The sequence below is a fragment of the Colobus angolensis genome, unplaced genomic scaffold (assembly GCF_000951035.1).
Source record: "Colobus angolensis palliatus isolate OR3802 unplaced genomic scaffold, Cang.pa_1.0 Scaffold121, whole genome shotgun sequence".
In the NCBI taxonomy this organism is placed as follows: Eukaryota; Metazoa; Chordata; class Mammalia; order Primates; family Cercopithecidae; genus Colobus; species Colobus angolensis.
Genome location: NW_012113253.1, coordinates 1,310,814 through 1,330,790, shown reverse-complemented (window position 1 = coordinate 1,330,790; position 19,977 = coordinate 1,310,814). Strand labels below are relative to the sequence as shown.

Sequence of the window (19,977 nt, the reverse complement as noted above, 5' to 3'; positions counted from 1 at the left end):
ACACACACACACAGGTGATTTATCCGATGGGTTTAGTTATTTTCTGAAAGATTTGGGGACTGTCATGAAAGAAATATCACATTGTGTACCACATAAGGGACTGGTATTCAGTTAGTTCTCTTGTTATCCTTCACTCTTCCCTCAAAACCCACACTCCAGAATGAGTCAAGCCTCCTTCTAAATGTAGTGCAGTCCCTGCAGACTCAGTGTTAATCGGAAGTGGTACAGGAGGAAAGGAGCCTGAGAAGTGGATATAATTTCCTCAGCATCCCTGGGAATTGTGCAGAACACAGTTATAGCATCTTACATACTCTTACAAAATGATTGGAACTTGCATTTAGAGAGAGCTTCCTGTGTAGATGCTGTGCTAGGCACTTTCACATATGGTGTTTATTGATTCTTTGAACCTTTCAGGTATATTTTATACCCATTTTATAGACGAGGAGAGTGAGTCTCAGAAAAGCACCCAACATTGTTACTATGCTGAAAGAAGGCATTGGAATACATGTGCGGAGGAATAGGATAGTTCTTTACCTCTCAAAAGCAGAGGGACAAGAAAAAGCGAAAGTTAAGACAAACCAGACCATCTGCTTATAGGGGCCATGCCAAGAAAGATGGCTTCTTTTCCTTATTTCCTAGTCTTTATCTAAGGCGTCAGCACCCATTTTCCTTTGGGAATACAAAGCACATTCAACAAAGAACCTCTTCAGTACCTATTAAGAGCTTATTTTTGTCTTCATTTTAATGTGTCATTTATTATCAAATAGGGTACTATATCTCATGCAGCACACCTACATATTCCATTATGCAATACTTACATTTGTTTAACGCATTTAATTAAGAACCTTGTTAAAAATTTAACGAGACTTCCGCTTTCATGAAATTTGGAAATTGAAGGTAGCATTTAACAGGTTTCCTTGTCAACCACAATACTCATTTTTAGAATTGTTAGCCAGTAATTCAATTACCCACACAGTTCTGCTTTCTAAGAACGTGAAAATGGAAGTCTCATCTTATGCAAGCCAGAAAACCTACTAGCAGTGTTCTAAACTTAGAACAAAAACGTGATGCCCTTCAAATATTGGTTGGGAAGAGTGGTGAGGAGGGGGAGAAAGAAGAAGGGGAATAACAGTGTCATTTTGTGTTTGTCTCTGGCCGTCTGGAGTTCAGTGCCATGTCCTTTGCTCATTCTAAGGAGAATATAAAAAGGGCAATGAGATGCTTACGTATTTTGTAGTGTCGGTAGAACATCATCAATTATAGTATCTATCCCTTTATCAAATATAAGCCATCCTATAAGCCAATATGAGACTTTAGATCAATTCTAAAATGGGCCAATGTAAAATATAAACAGTTCCTGGTGATAAAATGATCTACTATGTGAATTGAAAGTAAAACATATTTATAAAATGTAAATAATTGTTAATAATGATAATAATTATTGCTCAGAACTAAAGAGTAGCTGGCTTTTTGTATAATTTAACACCTTTCCTCTAAATCTCTACTCCTCTGAAACTGTCTTCCCCCAAAATAACTTGCTTTATATTGAAACTCAAATTTAATTTTAAAATAAAATTTATAGGATCAACTATAGAATATTGACATTTTGTATGTCAGAAATGGTTGAATATTAGTGATTTCATAGGGTTCAACATAGTACTGTGAGTGCGGTCTAAATCATGGTGTGTATAAGTGTGCTGTCCTGAAAAGCCGTGCTAGTCCAAATAAACTTTGTTGCCTTGGTGATCTACAGCTTATTTACCTTCTTTTTTATGAATTGAAAAATAAAAATTATATACATTTATAGTGTGCGAAATGATGTTTTGAAATATGTATATGCTATGCAATGGCTTAATCTAATTAACATATGCATCACCTCACATATTTATTTTTTGTTGTGACAACGCTTAAAACCTACTCTCAGAAATTTTCAAAATACAATACATGGGTATTTACTATGGTCACCCATGTTGCATAGTAGATCTCTTGAACTTACTTCTCTTGATAAAATTTTATATCCTTTGATCAACATTGTACTCATCTAAACTCCTTATACCCTTCTACTCTGCTTCTGAGTTGAACTATTTTAGATTCCATATAAGTCGCATCGTGTGGTATTTGTCTTTCTGTGCCCGGCTTATTTCATTTAACGTGTTCCAGGTTAATTCATGTTGCAAATGACAGGATTTTTTTTCAAGTTCAGTAGTATTCCATTGTGTATACATGCAACTTATTTCTTAAACTGTTTTTTTTTAATTAATCTTAATGCCTTCTTAGGTACATATAGTCCTTCTGTAGCTTTTAGCTCTAGTCTACAAACACCTAAGATAAGAATGGTGTTATTGGGAAGAACAAGGCATTAGGAAAAAGTAGATAAATCTATACAGTGTAAATCCATGTTTCCTCAAGTATATAATGCCACAGGTGATTTTTGGTTACTACTCCTTGAAGGATTCCATTCAGCTTGCTTAACTGTGAGATACAGCTTTCACCCTAATTTCCACAAAGCAGCTCAGAGTGATTCTTTTACCATGTGATGACTCCTTTGCTCAAATCCTCTCTTGGCCTCATTTAACGATCTTGAAGCTCTATATGATCTGGCCTCACTCCCCTGCCCCCAGCACCATCTTGTTTGACTTCATCTCCAGCTTCTCACCCCCTATTTTTCTCTGTTCCAGCCATCGTGGCCTCCCTGCTCCACTAACATAACATACAAGTCTATTTCCTGAACTGCTGCTCCCTCATAACTGCTCCCTCATAACTGCTCCCTCAGTTATGATCATGGCTCCTTCCTTCAATCTCTTCTCAAAAGTCCAATGGTCCATGAGCCCTACTTGGCTCTCCCATACATAGCAGTACAAATGCATACCTTCATTCCCTATGTCTTTTACTGTGCTTGATTTTAATCCACTGCATTTTTTGCCACGTTATATATTGTTATATATTGGCTTGTTTACTTATCACCTGTCTCCCTCCATAAGAATAAGGGCTCCAGGATGGCAGTTGTTTTGGCTGTGTTGTTCACTGTGTATCCCTGGTGCCCAGAACAGTATGGGGTGGTGAGTAGCCATTCTGGGAATGAATGAACAGTTCATTTCAGCTCATGAGAAGTAGGGTGCTGGATAGGGAGAAAGGGTTGTTCATTAAATGTCACTCTACTCTGTCAGTTTTTAGGAGGCTGGAATGAAAAGTGCTTCAGTCTATTTTTATTGTCACCTTTTTGTGGCAAGTAGCCATTGGCGCCATATATAATCTTCATTGTAAATGAATACAGTAGCACCCCCTTATCCACAGTTTTGTTTCCTGCAGTTTCAGTTACCTGCAATACAGTATGATATGATATTTTAAGAGAGAGAGAGACCTCATTCATGTAACTTTTATTACAGTATATTGTTATAGTTGTTCCGTGTTATTGTTAATCTCTTACTGTGCCTAATTTATAAACTAAACTTTATCATAATTATGCATGTATTGAAAAAAACATGGTATGTACTGTATAGGGCTTGTTACTATCTGTGGTTTCAAGCATCTACTGGAAGTTTTGAAATATATTCCCTGCAGATAAGAAGCGATTACCATAAGGTAAAAGTCAATTTCTCATGAAAATGTTTTATTGAAGTGTAACATATACCCAGAAAAATCCAAAAATCATAGATGGGTAAATGTTCACAAAGTAAATACATCCTGGTACCCAGTGCGCAGATCAGGAAACAAAACATTACCAGAATCCCATAAACCCCTTCATGTTGTCATCAATGTAGTAACTCCCCAATGTTTAGCCTACCATTTTAATATCGTAGATAGTACTGCTTGTGTTTGGACTTAATATACATAGAGTCATAAGGCATGTACTCTTTTATGTCTGGATTCTTTGCTCAAAACTATCTTTATGAAATCATTCATGTTGCTGCTAATAGTCATAGTTCATGCATTTCCATTGCTGTATAAAATTCTATGCTACTGTTGATAGACATTTGAGATTTTTTCCAATTTTTGTGTATTACAAATCATGCTGAGATGAACATCCTTGAATGCATCTTTTGGTTAACACATAAAAATGCATGCCTTGAACTTCATTAGGTATTGTGAGACATTTTTCCAAAGTAGCCTTACCAGTGTGCACCACCACCGGCAGGGCAGCAGAATTCCAATCACTTCTCATCACTGCACTTTGTGTCGTGTCTTTTACATTTTAGCCTCTGTGGTGGGTGTGGTATGAGTTCAATGTAGTTATAATTTGTATTACTCAGGACTAGTGCTGTGGAACACTTTAAAATATATTTGTTGCCAATTTGAGTTACATGAATCTATTTTCATGGATATTAAGATAATATAGATCATATATGGATAAGGTAGAAATCATATAGGTCATAATTTAATGACTAAAATTTAGTAAACATTGCTTTCATTAATGACTCTTTTACTAATTGATAGATTGTATTCCCTTTACAAAGCTTTTGCTGTGGAAAATTCAGTTCAATAGAAGCTAACTGTGGGTTAATTATGAATAACCCTCCATGCTGAATGGTGTGAGGCTACCAAGGTCCACGTCATGGGAAGCTTCTCAGATGTTACGTTGAAGCTATGTCTAACAAGCATGAACAGGGTCTGCAAGTAAGGCAGAAAAGGGAAGCCAACGTACTAGAAAATCCTAAATAAAATTTGAAGGTGTGAAGAAGTATGAAACTTTTAGGAAATTGCAAGGGTTCAGGTGTGGTTATCAGAAATAATAAAGAAAATTGCCACCATCTTGTTTATAGGGAATGAAGACTTGAAGAATTGACACTTAACATTAGCCTCCGGAAGTACCAAGGGCCAATAGTAAATTGGACTTAGGGTTTAATGACATTAGTTGTGTAGCTTGAAATGTTTGAAGTTAACTCAGCATCATTTACAATCATTTTTATGCCAAATGAAATATGCATGAGCAGGGAAATATTTCCTGGATAGCTTTTTGCTTTCTGTGTTAGGCCTTATGTCAGCTGTCTAAAATGTAGAAGTGAGCAACACATTTATTGTTATTGAGAATGCATAGTAAAATAACATGAATTCTATCATTTTTATAGCTAGGATGCTGTTATACATTAAGCAGAAAAACCCTGGCAGCCTCTGGTTAAAAAATAATGATTTTATTATTCTTTTTGGAGTTAACATTTATTTTTAACTAATGTTTCACTGTAGTATTAAAAAATTCCTTTCAGAACTAAATACTATAGTCAAATCCATTATCTTTGACACTATATTTTAACTGGTTATTAGAAAAATAACAGTTCTTTATCACATTACATTTTAATGAAATCTTTCAAAATGATTACACAAGATATTTTTCCTTCTAGTCTCAAAAATATTTGTAGAATTTTTCTTAAAATACTGTAGGGAATGTGTGTCATTTCTGAATAGATGTGGTCCTATCTCAAGGCTAAATATAACTCATTGTTGAAAAAAATGTGATAAACATGGAACAAATGTGTCTCTAGAATCGGGATTCACAGCATGTGATCTTCTTTACTTGTAGGCTGAAGAAAAAGTCCCAGTCGGTGGATATTAATGCTCCGGGGTTCAACCCTTCGGCTGGTGCAGGAAAGCAACCACCACAAGCCAGTAAGCCCCCTGCACCCAAGACCCCCATCATTGAAGAAGAGCAGAACAATGCAGCAAATACTCAGAAACATCCTTCCAGAAGGAGCGAACTGAAGAGGTTCTACACAATTGGTGAGCACCAGATGTTTTACACAAGTGAATAGATGAAATCTACCTAAATGGCATTGAGAATTTCTGGGTCTGTTTAGTTCAATGGCTCCTTGTTATAAAACATGTAAATCTTTCTGATGGTGTATTTGGACATTTTCTTATGTGGTCTGAACATAAAGATGGAAAACTACTGAAAAACTTTCAGCAAAGTTAAATAAAACAGGCTTGAGGACCTTCTATATCCTAACCTAAGGGAAGTAAAAATACATATACATACATATACATACACATGTACTACATATGTGTAGAAAAACCTTCTTAGGTTTTTCAGTTTTTAACTTTGTGTGCTACTATTTTCATTTCAGTCATTGTTCAGCCAGTGCCTTTCTTGTTTTTTGGTTTTTGTTTTATTTCATTTTCCCTTCAGGCTCCCAGGTCTCTGAACCTGTTCTGTCAGATTGTTAAGACTGTGGTTGATGTCAGCCTGTAACTAACAAAGCCAGTAAGAAAGTAAAGTTATTACATTCTGAGAGAGGACAGATTACATTGTGGGTCTATTTTGACCTTGCACTTTGCTTTACTTTGGGAAAATTGAATGGCATCCAGGCCCTTCATAGGGAAGAGTAAGAGGATACGGCTTGGGTTTTGCAGGCATTACATTATTTCCCCCCAGATATAATAATATCCTGTAATTTTGTACTTTAACATTTAATCAGAGAGTTGTAGGCAATCAGTCCAAACAAATCAAATTACCAACTTTTGTGTACCGTATTAGCCCAGCGTGTCTTTAGCCTTGCTTTGTAATGAACGATAGCAGCTTTTAGTGTCTTAAATCTATCTGAGACAAGTTACTAAACATCTAATACATGGGAAAGAATGATGAGTAGGGGAGACAAATCCACCCAAAAAGAGAATGGCTGCTTTGGCCTTGCTTATTACTTCAATTTGGAGAGATTCGGTCACATCCAAAAGCTGTAATAGTAGAGACTGTGGCTTAATGGGTTAACCAGTGTTACATCAAAGAGGGCCTGTTTTCTTTAAAATTTACCATCCTCACCACCCCAATATGAGAATGTTTGTTTTAAGATTATTTGAATCTTTTTCTTTGAAATTTTAGTAGCCATTCCTAGAAATGATCATCAGGAGACCAGATTTCTAGTTCTAATTCCTACACCAATTTCCTGTGTGACTTTGTCAAGTCATTTTCTAACGTCTTTGGGTTAAATTCTTTCCTTCAAGCTGAAGAAATGCCTCCATGTAGGGCTAGCCTTATTTCAGAATTTGGCTGCTAAAACCATGCTTTCTCTTGCTACCATTTTATGTCCTCTTCTTATATATTCATTCTCAGGCTTCCTTTTTCCAGACGGTCAAGTCTCATTTTCTGAAAGGCAGCAAGCATGGTGTCAGTGAGATTGTCCATAGTCAGGTAATGAGAATTAATAAAAGTGTAGACGAGCACATATTTCTATTTTTAAAACTTATGCTAGCACAGTTCTTCAAATCAATTGACTAGAAAAGCTCACAAAGTCTATATAACTCTGTCCAATTACCAATATCCTCTTCTCCTCTGCAACATATCTGTCGCCTTCTATTGCTTCTCTAATTGGCTAAAAAGACATAGTATCTTTTCCTTCAGCAAATAAAGCTTATCCTACAAACTCAATGGTCCTTAAAAATTAGAAAAAAAAAAAAAAAGGAAAGACAGTAACCAGCTTGGCCACCATGAATAATAGGCTAAGCCTAGAAAATAGAAGTCTCAAAAGGGGTGGATTGCAGAAAGATCAACAATGAGTTATTTTAAATAATACCACCACTTGTGAATTCTTCTCTATTGAATTGGTAACAGTTTGCTTCATAATCAGTATGAGTGGCATGTCTATTGTGTTAAAAGAGACCTCTGAACTGTTCAATATACTCTACATAACCCTTTTAGTAATTTAGACCTGGAAACATTACTTTCAAGGCTGACATATTAGCAAACATGTAATCACCTGTATTGAAAGTTCCCTTTACAAAACAAATGTACTTCAATGTCTCTTAGTAAAAGTATTAGTAATAAACAATGAAAATTTTCACTTTTTGATAATTTCATATGCCAAGGGCAATTTAAGCTCCTGGGTTCTATCCTCAATTCACCCTCACAACAGCTCGGACAGGTAGGTGTTACACCCTATTTTTATAGATGAGGATACAGCCATAGATCATTTAAAGATGGGGTCATGAGCTGTAGATAGCTGGCTCTGCAAATTAAATCTACCTTCTTTTGTGACCTGTCAGAATCAGGCTTTCTCTGACTCTCAAAGGTTGCCATCCCCTCTGCGCATCAATAAGCTGGAGTGTTGTTGTTGTCGTTGTCGTCGTCGTCGTTGTTGTTTGAGACGGAGTCTCCCTCTGTTGCCCAGGCTGGAGTTTAGTGGCGTGATCTCGGCTCACTGCAACCTCCCCCTCCCAGTTTCAAGCGATTCTCCTTCCTCAGCCTCCCGAGTAGCTGGGACTACAGGCGCCCGCCACCATGCCCTGCTAATTTTTTTTGCATTTTTAGTAGAAACAGGGTTTCATTGCGTTAGCCAGGATGGTCTTGATCTCCTGACCTCTTGATCTGCCCGACTCGGCCTCCCAAAGTGCTGGGATTACAGGCATGAGCCACCGCTCCTGGCCAGCTGGAGATTTTATGGATAATATAGTTGAGTGATATTTTTACCACAAGTCCTAGAGAATCGCACTGAAGGAAGCCTTGCCAATGAACCCATCTACAAACCGATATGCTCATTCATTGAAAGATACCTTTCAATATCTGTTTAGAGTTTACACTCCTGGAAAACTCTGGGAGCCCTCTTGTGGCGAAGTAAAGTACATTTAAATTTAGCAGTGAAGTTTTATACTCTAGTTACTACAGACATTCAAGCAATAATTTTAGGACTTAAAGGATTTTCAAATAAAAAATAATAACTAGAAACATGTTGCAGCCATTGAAGTGTCTTTTAGTGGCTGCAGTGGCTTTTCTAGAATTATTTTCTTAGAAGTACAGTTATTCTTTAGTATTCAGGGAGTAGAGGGGATTGGTTCCAGAACTCTCACAGATACCAGAAATCTGCAATTCCCAAGTTCCCGATATAAAATGATATAATATATGCATATAACCTATGCACATCCTCCTTTATACTGGAAATCATCTCTAGGTTACTTATAATATCTAATACAATGTAAAAGTTATATAAATAGTTGTTATACTGTATTTGCAGTCAGTATTATTTTATATTGTGTTGTTACTGTTCATTGTTTTTGCTCTGGAATATTTTGAATCAGTGGTTAGTTGAGTCCATAGACACAGAGCCTACAGATATGGAGGGATGGCTGTATAATAAAATTCCATTGATTTAGGATAAGTAGGGGAAAGCTAGTCACTATTGATGAAATAAATGAATCTTCAGGTAAAAGGAGAGTAATCACCATGTCAGACTGTGGTTCAGGAAAGAGTATCTTCTGCCCTGCTTCTATCACTAACTGTGTAATCTGGCACAAGTTATTTTCCATCATTTGACCTTAATTTTTACGTGTGTACAATGAAAGAGATAAACCAAATCATGTCTTTCAGAGTTGTTTTTCATCTTACTCTCTTTTTATTATCACAACTGACCATAGAAAGTACTGTACAAGTGTTCTATTGCCATGAAACAAACTACCACAATGTTAGCAGTTTAAAATAACACCGATTTATGAACTCCCTGTTCTGTAGGTCAGTCCACACGGTATGACTGGGTTCTCTGCTCAGGCTGTCTCAAGGATAATGTCAAAGTACTAGCTGGGCTGTGTTTTCATCTGGAGTTTCAACCAGGGGAAAAATTGCTTCTAAGCTCGTTCTTATTGTTGGCAGAATTCAGTCCCTTGCAGTCGTAGGGCTGAGCTACCCATTTCCTTGCTGGCTGTCAACCAGGGACCACTCTTAGCTCCTAGGGGTTGCTTGCTTTTCTTGTCATGTGGCCCCCTCCACCTTCAAGCAAAGAACTTCACGTCAAATCTATTTCATTTGGATTCTTTGTCTCAACCAACCAAGAATATTCTCTGCTCTTAAAGAATTCATGTTATTCAGTCAGGATCACCCAGATTTTCTGTCTTAAGATCCATACAACCTAATTGCGGGAATAAAGTCCATCATAAATTCCAGACCCTGGAGTTATGCACACGTGTACACCAGAGGGGTGGGAGATCTTGGTGACCATTTTAGAATTCTGCCTACCACATTTTACAGCACCACTTGATATATACACATGCAAATACCAATATATCTCAGATGAAATTGCTTAAAAGTATTTCTATTACTATCTATTTTGATTACTTATAGAATAGAATATTCTATAGAATATGGAAATAGAATGGAACATTCTATTTCATTTTTTAAATACAGTCTCAACTCACTAAATTTATTTCATAGTCCATTAATGGGCTGTGACCTGAAGTTTGAAAAATCACTGGATTTGATATTTGAAATCCTTCAGATACTTAAACTTCTATTATTCTTTTAAAAATAGAATTGTTAATTAGAGCTAGAATAAAAAACATTAACTTAGTGGAGTAGCACTAATAGGTAAATAGAAGAAAAAGGAGTGGAATTTTTTACTACTCCAATGATTGTTTGTGTTAGATAAAACCATTTGAGTTTGACAGGGTGCATAAGAAACATATCCTTCAAAACCACAGCCCCTACTTAAAGATACCTAATGAAGCCAAATAGTAGACTCAGATATTTGTGATAATCATTTTATTTCACTACCCTTAATTCAAAGAACTGCATATAAGGACATCTGAAAAATATTGTAAATTAAGCATGGAGGTAGTAAAGAAAACTGTGCACACAGGAGCCAAGCATGTACCATTGCTCCCTAAGGCATACGGTTCTCTGTGATATTGATTCCTCACTTCAGGGAACTGGAACTGGAATTCATATATCTCGGTCCAGCTTCTGCGACTATTAGTAAAAGCTCCTGATGTCTTTCTATACGGAGGATTTTCGCTGGACAGTTAGGAAATAGGACCATTCTTGAATGAATATCTCCACAATGGGAATCATTCAGTGAAACACCAAACACTGATTAGTCCCTGATCAATCCCTGCTGTCTGAAGGCCTCATGGAAGATGCTGCTCAGAATAGAAAGAAAAATGAAACAGAGAGCCCTGCTTTCAAGGCAGCCATCCTATGTGTTGGGGAAGAGCGTGCCTGGTTGAAATGAGCACACAGGTAAGCAGAATAGACAACACAGAATGCCCTAAATGCCATGGACATGGGGGAGAGGGGGGTGTGTAATGAATGAGGGAGGGGGCAGCAGGAGCCAAGGGAGAGTCAGAGTGCCCTGGAATCCACAAAAGGAGAAATCTCCTCAGATTGTGTAGATGCTCAGAGGCCCTTTATGGGCTCCATAGAGCAAGGCACCCTCACCACTCTCCTCTGTTTTTGCTTATGAGCTCCCCTGGCATCTGCACTTCCCTGTGCCTCCTGTTTTCTTGTGTTGGCATGTCTGTCTCCATACTGGTTCTCAGTTCTTAGGAGGAGGGAATGGTGCCTGCAATCTCATTAATCCCAGCATTTAGTGCAGTGTGAGGCACACAGCTAAGTGCCAAATAACTGTGGAGGGCAGAGAGGATAGTTAGAAAGGGTTATGAATCTTGTCCTTTGAAGTGGAGGAGGAGAGGATGGAATCTACTCAGAATTCAGTTGGAGGATGAACTTAACATTTAGTGTGTGCCAGGATCTTTAAGCAATTTTTACACATTATCTCACTATACAAAGCTCAGTGACACAGGGTTATGACCTCACTTTCATGAAAATCAGAAGTCCAGAGAGGTTAGGAGATTTGTCTAAGGTCACAGCTTCCCCAAATAGCCTAGATAGGATCCAGACCCAGTTTAATGTAATTGCAGAGCAAAGGCTCTTAAACACCACAACATGCTATCTGTTTACTCCTCACCGTAAGTATACAGCTAAAAGATGCTTCTATCTATAGGCCATTAGGGAAGGATTGGAATACCTGGTGTAGAAAACAATGAGATAATTACAACCTTTATGTTTATTTTTTTAAAGTCCTCTTTTATGACTTATGCTACGTAAATGCTCTCTGCAACTTAGTAGAGAAGCCAGAAAAGCTTTCAGTTTAGCCTCTCCTCAGCAGGGCTCCTGAATAGGGGGTCCAATAGGGGGGATCCTTGGCTAACAGGTGTTTGAATAATACCTCTGGAACTTTCCTTCAGTTGAAATCTCTCCCTCTCAGGTTCTCACCTTGTCTTGGGAATTGACAGTCTATTCGTCCCTTTTAATCTTGTTTGTCTTCATGGATCAACCTCTCCCTTTTATCCTATCTAAACTAATCTCACTGTAACACCTTCTTGTAAGACACAGTCTGTGATTAATCATCCAATGTTCTTTACCCAGCCATTTATAGTCATTTAGATTCAGATAAATGAATTAAATAAATATGTATTGAATGCCTACTATGTTCCAGGCTACGTTCAAAGTCCCGTGAATAAAAGATTAAACTAAACTAAGGCCAACCCTCAGGTGCTTATATTCTAGTGGGGAAGGCAGGCAATAAATATACAATCAGGTATTTAACACACTGTCAAGTAATGATACGTTTTTAAAGAAGAATAAAATAGATTGAGAGAGGTAATATGTTATGCCTGTAAAATATGTTTAAATCTTATACAATTTTTATGAACATTCTAGATGATGAATTGTCTCAGCTCTAACTGGGAAATCAATTGGCTGGATTCGATTACCGGACATTAGATACATTAATAATAGATTTTTCAGCGTTGTTTTTCACCTTCCTTGGAATCAGATTAGCTTATGAAAAGACTAATGGAATTGATATTTGCAGCATGAAGGAGAAAATGATTAAGGGGAAATTTATTGACCCTCATGCTTCCCCACATTGTTTTCAAGAGGAGGTATCCAGATGCCCATTTCTACCAAGAATAAACAAGGAATGTGGATTAAGCTATAATTTAGCATATTGAAATTAAATATCAGGGAAAATGTAACAAGTTTTAGTATATACAGAGAATCTGGGCTTTTTTGTTTTGTTTTGTTTTTGAGACGGAGTCTCGCTTTGTCGCCCAGGCTGGAGTGCAGTGGCGCGATCTCGGCTCACTGCAAGCTCCGCCTCCCGGGTTCACGCCATTCTCCTGCCTCAGCCTCCCAAGTAGCTGGGACTACAGGCGCCCGCCACCATGCCTGGCTAATTTTTTTGTATTTTTAGTACAGACGGGGTTTCACTGTGTTAGCCAGGATGGTCTCGATCTGCTAACTTCATGATCCGCCTGCCTCAGCCTCCCAAAGTGCTGGGATTATAGGCATGAGCCACTGCGCCCAGCCTGGTTTTTAAAAATGTATAGCTATTGTCTCTTCAGAGTGGTTTAGGATTCAACTTGCCAGAGGGAAAGAGAAAATTAGCACTCAAAGATCCTAAATTGTTTTGATCAAGGCCATGAAAGCTGCGTAGTCATTCAGTGGGTGTTTATTGAGCTCCTTCTTTTGCTCAGGAAGGCAGGTGAATCAATGGTGAGGAACTTGGCCTTGAGAATCTAAAGTCTAAGTTGGACCTTTACATTCCTCCTGCTAGTTATGAGACCATAAACAAAGTAGTTAGAATCTCAAATCTCAGTATCCCTCCTTATAAAAGGAAATAAAACTGTTCCTTACTGAAAGTGCTGTGGTGAGGTATAAGTGAGGTAATGTATTTGAAGTACTTATATTAGTGGCTAGAACTTGCAAGTTCTCAGTAAATATTAGTGAGCTTGTTGTTGTTGTGAATTAAGGATAGAGTATGAATGAAGCACCATGGTTCCTGCTCTAATGGAACTTATATGAATCAAGCCTCTTGTCTTGACTTTTGTGGATCTGATCAAATCATCCCCTGTTTAAAACCCGGCAGTGGTTCCCCACTCTCCACAAAATAAGGTTGTTACTCTATAGACCTTTCAAACTGCGCTTACCTTTCATCAGCTTTATTGCAGACCTCAGCCCTACACTCTAGCCAAGCTAAAAACTCTTTGTGGTTTCCCAAAGTTGTAATTCTGTGTGCTGGATCATGGGCTTTTCCTTCTGCCTAGAATAGTGATACCTCCACCTCTTTTAGCCTTCTGATTAGCTACCCATTTGCCAGGATTCAATCCAAACATGCTTTACACCTGGCCACAACTTCTCTAAATCTGATTAATATGAATACATTTCAAGCATTTTAATATACAGATTGTCTGTCTTTTAGGTGACTAACATATTGGATTTAATAAATTTAATAAATGCTTATAACATTTCTATAGAGTGAGTGGAATTAAGTCTCTGAAAGTTGAATGACTTATTCATGGTCATACTGTAAATAGTGTCAAAGCCAAGGGAAGAATCTAAGTAAACTGGCCAATAGTAAAGAGCCCATCCTTTACATTTATTTTCAGGTCAAATTGTCTTTTCAAAAACAAAAATGAAATTAGATGGTTGATGGAGATCTCACTGAGTGGTTTCCCAAGTGCTAGTCTGTACCATTGATGGTATAGATCCAATAGAAAAAGATAGAAAAAGATCCAATAATAAAAGAACAGTAGTTTTTCATAAGACTATACTTAGTTAAAGTGACTGTCCTTTCGCTTTTCTCTTTCTTTCGTTCTTCCTCCTTTGTCCCCTCCCTCTTACTTTCTCCCTTCTGCTCTTTCTTCCACCCTCTTTCCTCCCTTTTTCCTTCTTTCCTTCCCTCCTTGTGTTAAAATGAATGGTCTTTTGTGAAATGACTGCTTAGTATATGGTATCAGTTTGGGGTTTTTGTTTAAGTCTGTTCTTTTAAAATTCTTTTACTTGTCAAAATATTAAGTTGGGAAATAGTCCCTAAAATATTCTCTTGAAATTGTGATGGTCTGTAAAATTGCAAATTCTAAAATCCAATGCAATGATCTTGTCTTTTGCCCTGCTTGCGGGATAGAATACCTTCAACATTCCAAACTTAATGATGCACAGTTAAATACAAATTTGTATCTTACTAACCCCAGGCTGCTTACATATTGAAAAGAGAGCCTATAGAACTAGGGGTTCCCTGGGAATTCTTCTCAGTAGTAGGCAAAATTAAAACAGTAATAACTAGTTTGGAAGCTCTAAAGAGAAAAGCAAGACACATATTTAACTGCTTTTTAATTGCAGCACACCAGACACTTTAAAATATCATCACATAACTTACACACCTTTCATTTAATAAAAAAGATAATTCTAAAGTAAAAATACTGTAACAGGAGGTTAAAAACTAAAAGGAAAAAACTGATCTTGCTAGAGGTGGCACACTCTGCAGTGTGAAACTAGGTCACCACTGACCTGGAACCTTCTCTCCAAGCTGGAAGTTTCTTCATGGAAAAGCAGGAAGTCTCTGCGATTTAATCAACAAAACTATCTTGGCATGCAGGTCACTGTCTGTAAGCACAGAAACTAAAACAGAGAGCTGCTCTGAGGATTCTAATTAAATTAAATTCTTGAGAACTACGACTTTGTTTTGAATTGAAATTTGTTTTGACAGTTTGATGACTTTTTACATTTTCTGGGTCACAAAAATGTTTAGGGAAAATTATTTCATTTCTGAGGTTTCTTGTTACACATGGAAGCTAAAAGTCCCTAAATGGACCTGGGCATTTCACAGATTTTGAAGAGTGGTTCAAAGTTTGTATAAGTACCCAATATGTAGTTTTTTTATTAAGATAGTGGAATTTGAGGACATCAAGATTTCAAGTTTAATTTTTTGGTTCATTTGTGTATTAATCAGACCGTGGGATTCAATATATGTTTATGACAGTCTACATCTCTGTGTGCATATTTGTTGGGGGGATATTTGATTGGGATTTTATTTTATAACATTTTTCATTTATTTCATTTAATATCTTCTTTAAAACATAAGATTAAGGAAATCCCACAGGCTGAAACTACTTTCAACTCTAAAATTAATATGAAAGCTTTATTTCTTTTGAGAAATTAGATTTTTTTTAACCAATCATTTACATAACTTTAAACTTTACCAAGCAACCGGAGGTATACTCAGAACAAGAAAAAATGTGTTTGCTTGATATCCCTATAGATTTGTAGTGTCTATAATTTGTTAAATAAAAAAGCTTGCCAACTCTAGTTTTATAGCATTAGCACTTTATTTTATAGACTTGCTTTATTCTTTTTTGACCTGCTTCTGTGATTGTTCTCTGTCGGAAGGAATCAACCCAGAATCAAGAAATACAGCTTCATCATGGCCATGATAAATGGATTAAGAAATGTCAGTAACATCGAGGTTTCTTTGAGCAAATGGTTTTGGTATTACGTTTGAGCTGCAGCATAAGAGTCTTACAATGTATTAAAAAACAAATTATATCTGTCAATTTATTTAATGATTTCTAAACTGCCCAATTAAACCTATACTGGTTTAATTCATGGAATAATTAAAATGGGCATTGTTCATGGTTGAGAAATAAGCATGATCCTGTTTGAAATTTCCTAAATCCCTATTAAAATTAGTCTTTCACTGCTGTTAGCAAATAAAACTTGCCCTTTTAACCTGCTAACACCACCGTGAACTTCCCATTTCACTGAAAAATGATGAGGGGAAGAAAATGAGAAATTATTAAGCAAGACCTACTCTATTTTAAAGATTCATAGATAGAATTAATGGCGATTTGAACAGTGAAGTAATGTGTCTACATTTCCCAATGTTTTCATTTTTTTAAGAGTAGGAATTTAAAGAACTTCTAGGAACTTGCTCACGTTCAGGAATGAAACTATTGGTATCTCTTGATTTTTTAAAATTTGCTTTTCTTCCCACTTTGTACCTAAGGATATATAGTTTCTTAGTTTTTTTTTTTCTTCTTCTTTTATGAGATGGGGTCTCAGTGTCATCCAAGTTGGAGAGCAGTGGTACGATCATAGCTCACTACAGCCTTGAATTCCTGGGCGCAAGTGAGCCTTCTTGCCTCTGGAGTAGCTGGGATTACAGGTGTGCATAACCATACCAAGTCAGGGTATTTCTTTACATGTAAAAATACTACAGGATTTATGCTTGTCAGTGAAATTTTGAGCATGTTCACAGTTATAACTGAAAGAATATTACTTATGAGAATGGAAAAATAGGTAAAAACCAGACAACTGGGGGGAAAACCTTCTATTGCTGTTTCTACCAAAGTTTTGAACCTACTTTTACTATAGTTAAAAGCTGTGAATCCAACTGAAGATTATAAATGTTACAGTGACCATTCATGATACATTCCCTATGTATTATGTGTACGTCTACATACAAGCAAGTTACTAGTAAACAGCTTTAAAATTCACTAACTCAAATTTTGTGATCATCTGAACCAACTGAGATAAAAAGTCTTTGTATTAGTACAATATGAAAAAAATATATTATATGTGGTTTTATAACTGAAACATGATTTCAGGACACAGAAGATATTAGGTTCAGCCATTTAGCTTAGATAACTGTTTTTTGGTAGGGAAAAATATGTACTAAGAGAAATTAATATGCTGGTTTTAAAGTAAGGTTATCTATTCATTAGTTTATTTTATGTTACCTCATATGTGTTTGAAAATAATAAAGTGAAATTCCTCCAAAATATTACATGAACAGTTAATTTAGATTGGTATCTTTTGAGGGAGAAAACCCATATGTCCTTAATCATGACCAACAAATCTTAGCATTCTGTTTCCTCCATTCTGTTTGATCATTAATTTGGTAAGTCTCTTTCATAAATTTGAATCTTCTGTCTTATAGAAAAAGACTAATGTGCTTTATAGAAAAAAAACTAATATGCGTTGGATTTAAATGAACTCTGTTAACTAATGCAATATAAACTCTCTTAATGAATGAATTATTATATCTATAAACCCTCTTAGTATGAAAAACACTATGCATTATGCATATAGAGGCAGTCCAACCCGGTATACAAATCAGTGAGACTTTTAACAGTATTTGCTTCCCTGCTGCATTTCAGTGTTTTCTATTTGCTAGGATTTCTACTCAAAGATCCTTGGAGGTTATTGTGTTGCTTAAATTCTCATACATGTTGATAGAAAGGGCATCGATATCCTCTCATAGTTCTCTGAGCTAGGGGGGGCAAAAATTATCTCTGATAACATATTGTAGATAAAGTATCATAGGTTCCCACAGAGAGTAGAACCTTGTGACTCTGATTTATTGAGTGTCTTATAGGCCAATTCAATAGAATTTCTTTTCCAGTTAGATAGATTCCGTTTTGAAGTATTTTTCAAGTACTATTTCAAGTGAGGCAAGATGTGGCAAAATCAGCACAATAATATTTACTCTAAGTAAAGAAAAAAGATATGTGGTGTGCTGTTTGGGGTACAGAGTTTTTACTTCCTGCTTTAAATAATTCCCTCAAGTTACAGATCTTTTTGTGATATGAAAAACACTCTTGTAAATAAATGTATAGTGAGTGGGATGGAATGGGAATAGCCGAAAAGATAAGGAAAAGGGGAATATAAATAATCAACGGAGAATATAAATAATAATTCTCTCTCTCCATACTGTCATCTTTCTTTTTCACCTCCACCCCTATATAAGCCTATGTAAACCTCAATTCAGTGGACAATTTTAAGAATGCTTACTCATTCATTTAAAAACATGATTGAATGCCTACATTATCGACTACCAATAGTTGGAAACAAGGCTTGAGAGAGAGGAGAGGGAGTCTTGTGTGCTACACCATGGAATTTGGGCTTATTCTTGGCATCTTGGGGACTTGTGAAGGGCTTTGCCTAAGACAGTGTCTTGATGAGATTGCTTTATAGAGAGATATTTCTAGCATCACATGGAGAATGGTTGGGAACTTATGTGCCTACAAAGAGAAGAATCTTTTAGCCATATAGTGTAGGGGCTAAAAAGATAGCATGTTGTGTTATTTAAGAGCCCTTGGCTCTGGAATTACATACAACTGGATTTGGATCCTACCTCTGCTATTCTGGGCAGCTCTGTGACCTTGGACAAGTCACTTAATCTCTCTGGACTTCTGATTTTCATGAAATTAAGGATATTACCTGGTATTACTCAGATTTGTAATATGAGACAATGTGTATAAATTGCTTAAATGATCCTGGCACACAGTAAGCACACAATAAATGTTAGTTAAAACGCAAATTATCACAATAAAAATAAGGAGGAGTAACAAGAACCAAAACTAAGAGGCAACAGGACAAGCAAAAGCTTCCAGACAGATGAAGTATATAAATCTAGACGAATTCATGACCAGCTAGAAATAAGTAAGAGGAAGATTTTCTAGTCAATGCTGTGATTTCAGGCTTTAAATAGTTGAAGCCATAGAAGCTAACCTTTTCAATTAAAAAACTATATCCTCTTTCATGAACAAAATAAGTATCTCTCTGGGCCAGAAAAAGGATAAAATGCATAACAATAAATGAATGTTGAAGCCATAGGCCTTTTGCATTAATATACATTGAATTTAAAAGAACCTTATTATAAATATCAGAAACATCATGCATTGAGCATATGGAGGACAGCCTGTTAGGCACAGTGTTGATACGTTGCTGTTAATTAAATCCATTCTTCATTCATATTTCCTTACTTTTTACCTAACATCTAGGATCCTATCCAGGGTACTACATTATATTTAGTTGTCACATCTTGGGTTTTTCTCAGCTGTGACAGTTTATGGTGTCCTTTTCCTTGTTACAATGCTAGAGTTGAGCTCTTGGCTGCCCCTGACTATTTCTGGACCAGAGCCCTAAAGGGATAGGAAGAGCCTAATAGGAAAGGAAGTTGCGAACCAATGATCAGAGTCATAGAAGGCAATGTTTGTTGTTTCCTCTAGCTCTATAATCCATTTGTTAATTCTTAGCCTCTGCTAGTAATTAGGAAAACAAATGAAACTATGTCATTCGTATGATGAAAAGTACAAAAGAAGACAATTAGGATGGGACCTTGACATCCTGGAATTAGAGAGTAAAGGTGTTTACGAAAGCTATGTTGAGGGTGGTAGCAGGAGACTCTTTATTCAGAGAGAGAGAGGGAGCAGCACATAGCTTTGGCATTTATTAGTTTTTGCACTTAGTGTAAATCACACTTGGGATTCATTCTGTGTAAACACCTATGTATCGCAGAGTCATACCACATCGCACGGCCTGAGACCTTTCTCCTATATGATTTTGGGACTTGTAGAAGACTTGAAGGCAAGGCAGCAGAGAGTGAATGACTCAGGACTTGGAGGCAGTTTTATGATATGCTACCTGAACAGGGCAGCAGTTTG

General features: G+C 36.6%; 1 protein-coding gene across 1 annotated transcript in view; it reads left to right on the top strand.

Annotated features, from left to right (window-relative positions):
• OXR1 (oxidation resistance 1) overlaps positions 1-19,977 on the top strand; it is a 316,857-nt gene that overhangs the window by 69,035 nt on the left and 227,845 nt on the right. The window contains exon 2 of the mRNA XM_011930965.1: positions 5,516-5,712. Coding sequence (XP_011786355.1) covers positions 5,516-5,712 — 197 coding nt within the window. The remainder of the gene's footprint in view (positions 1-5,515; positions 5,713-19,977) is intronic.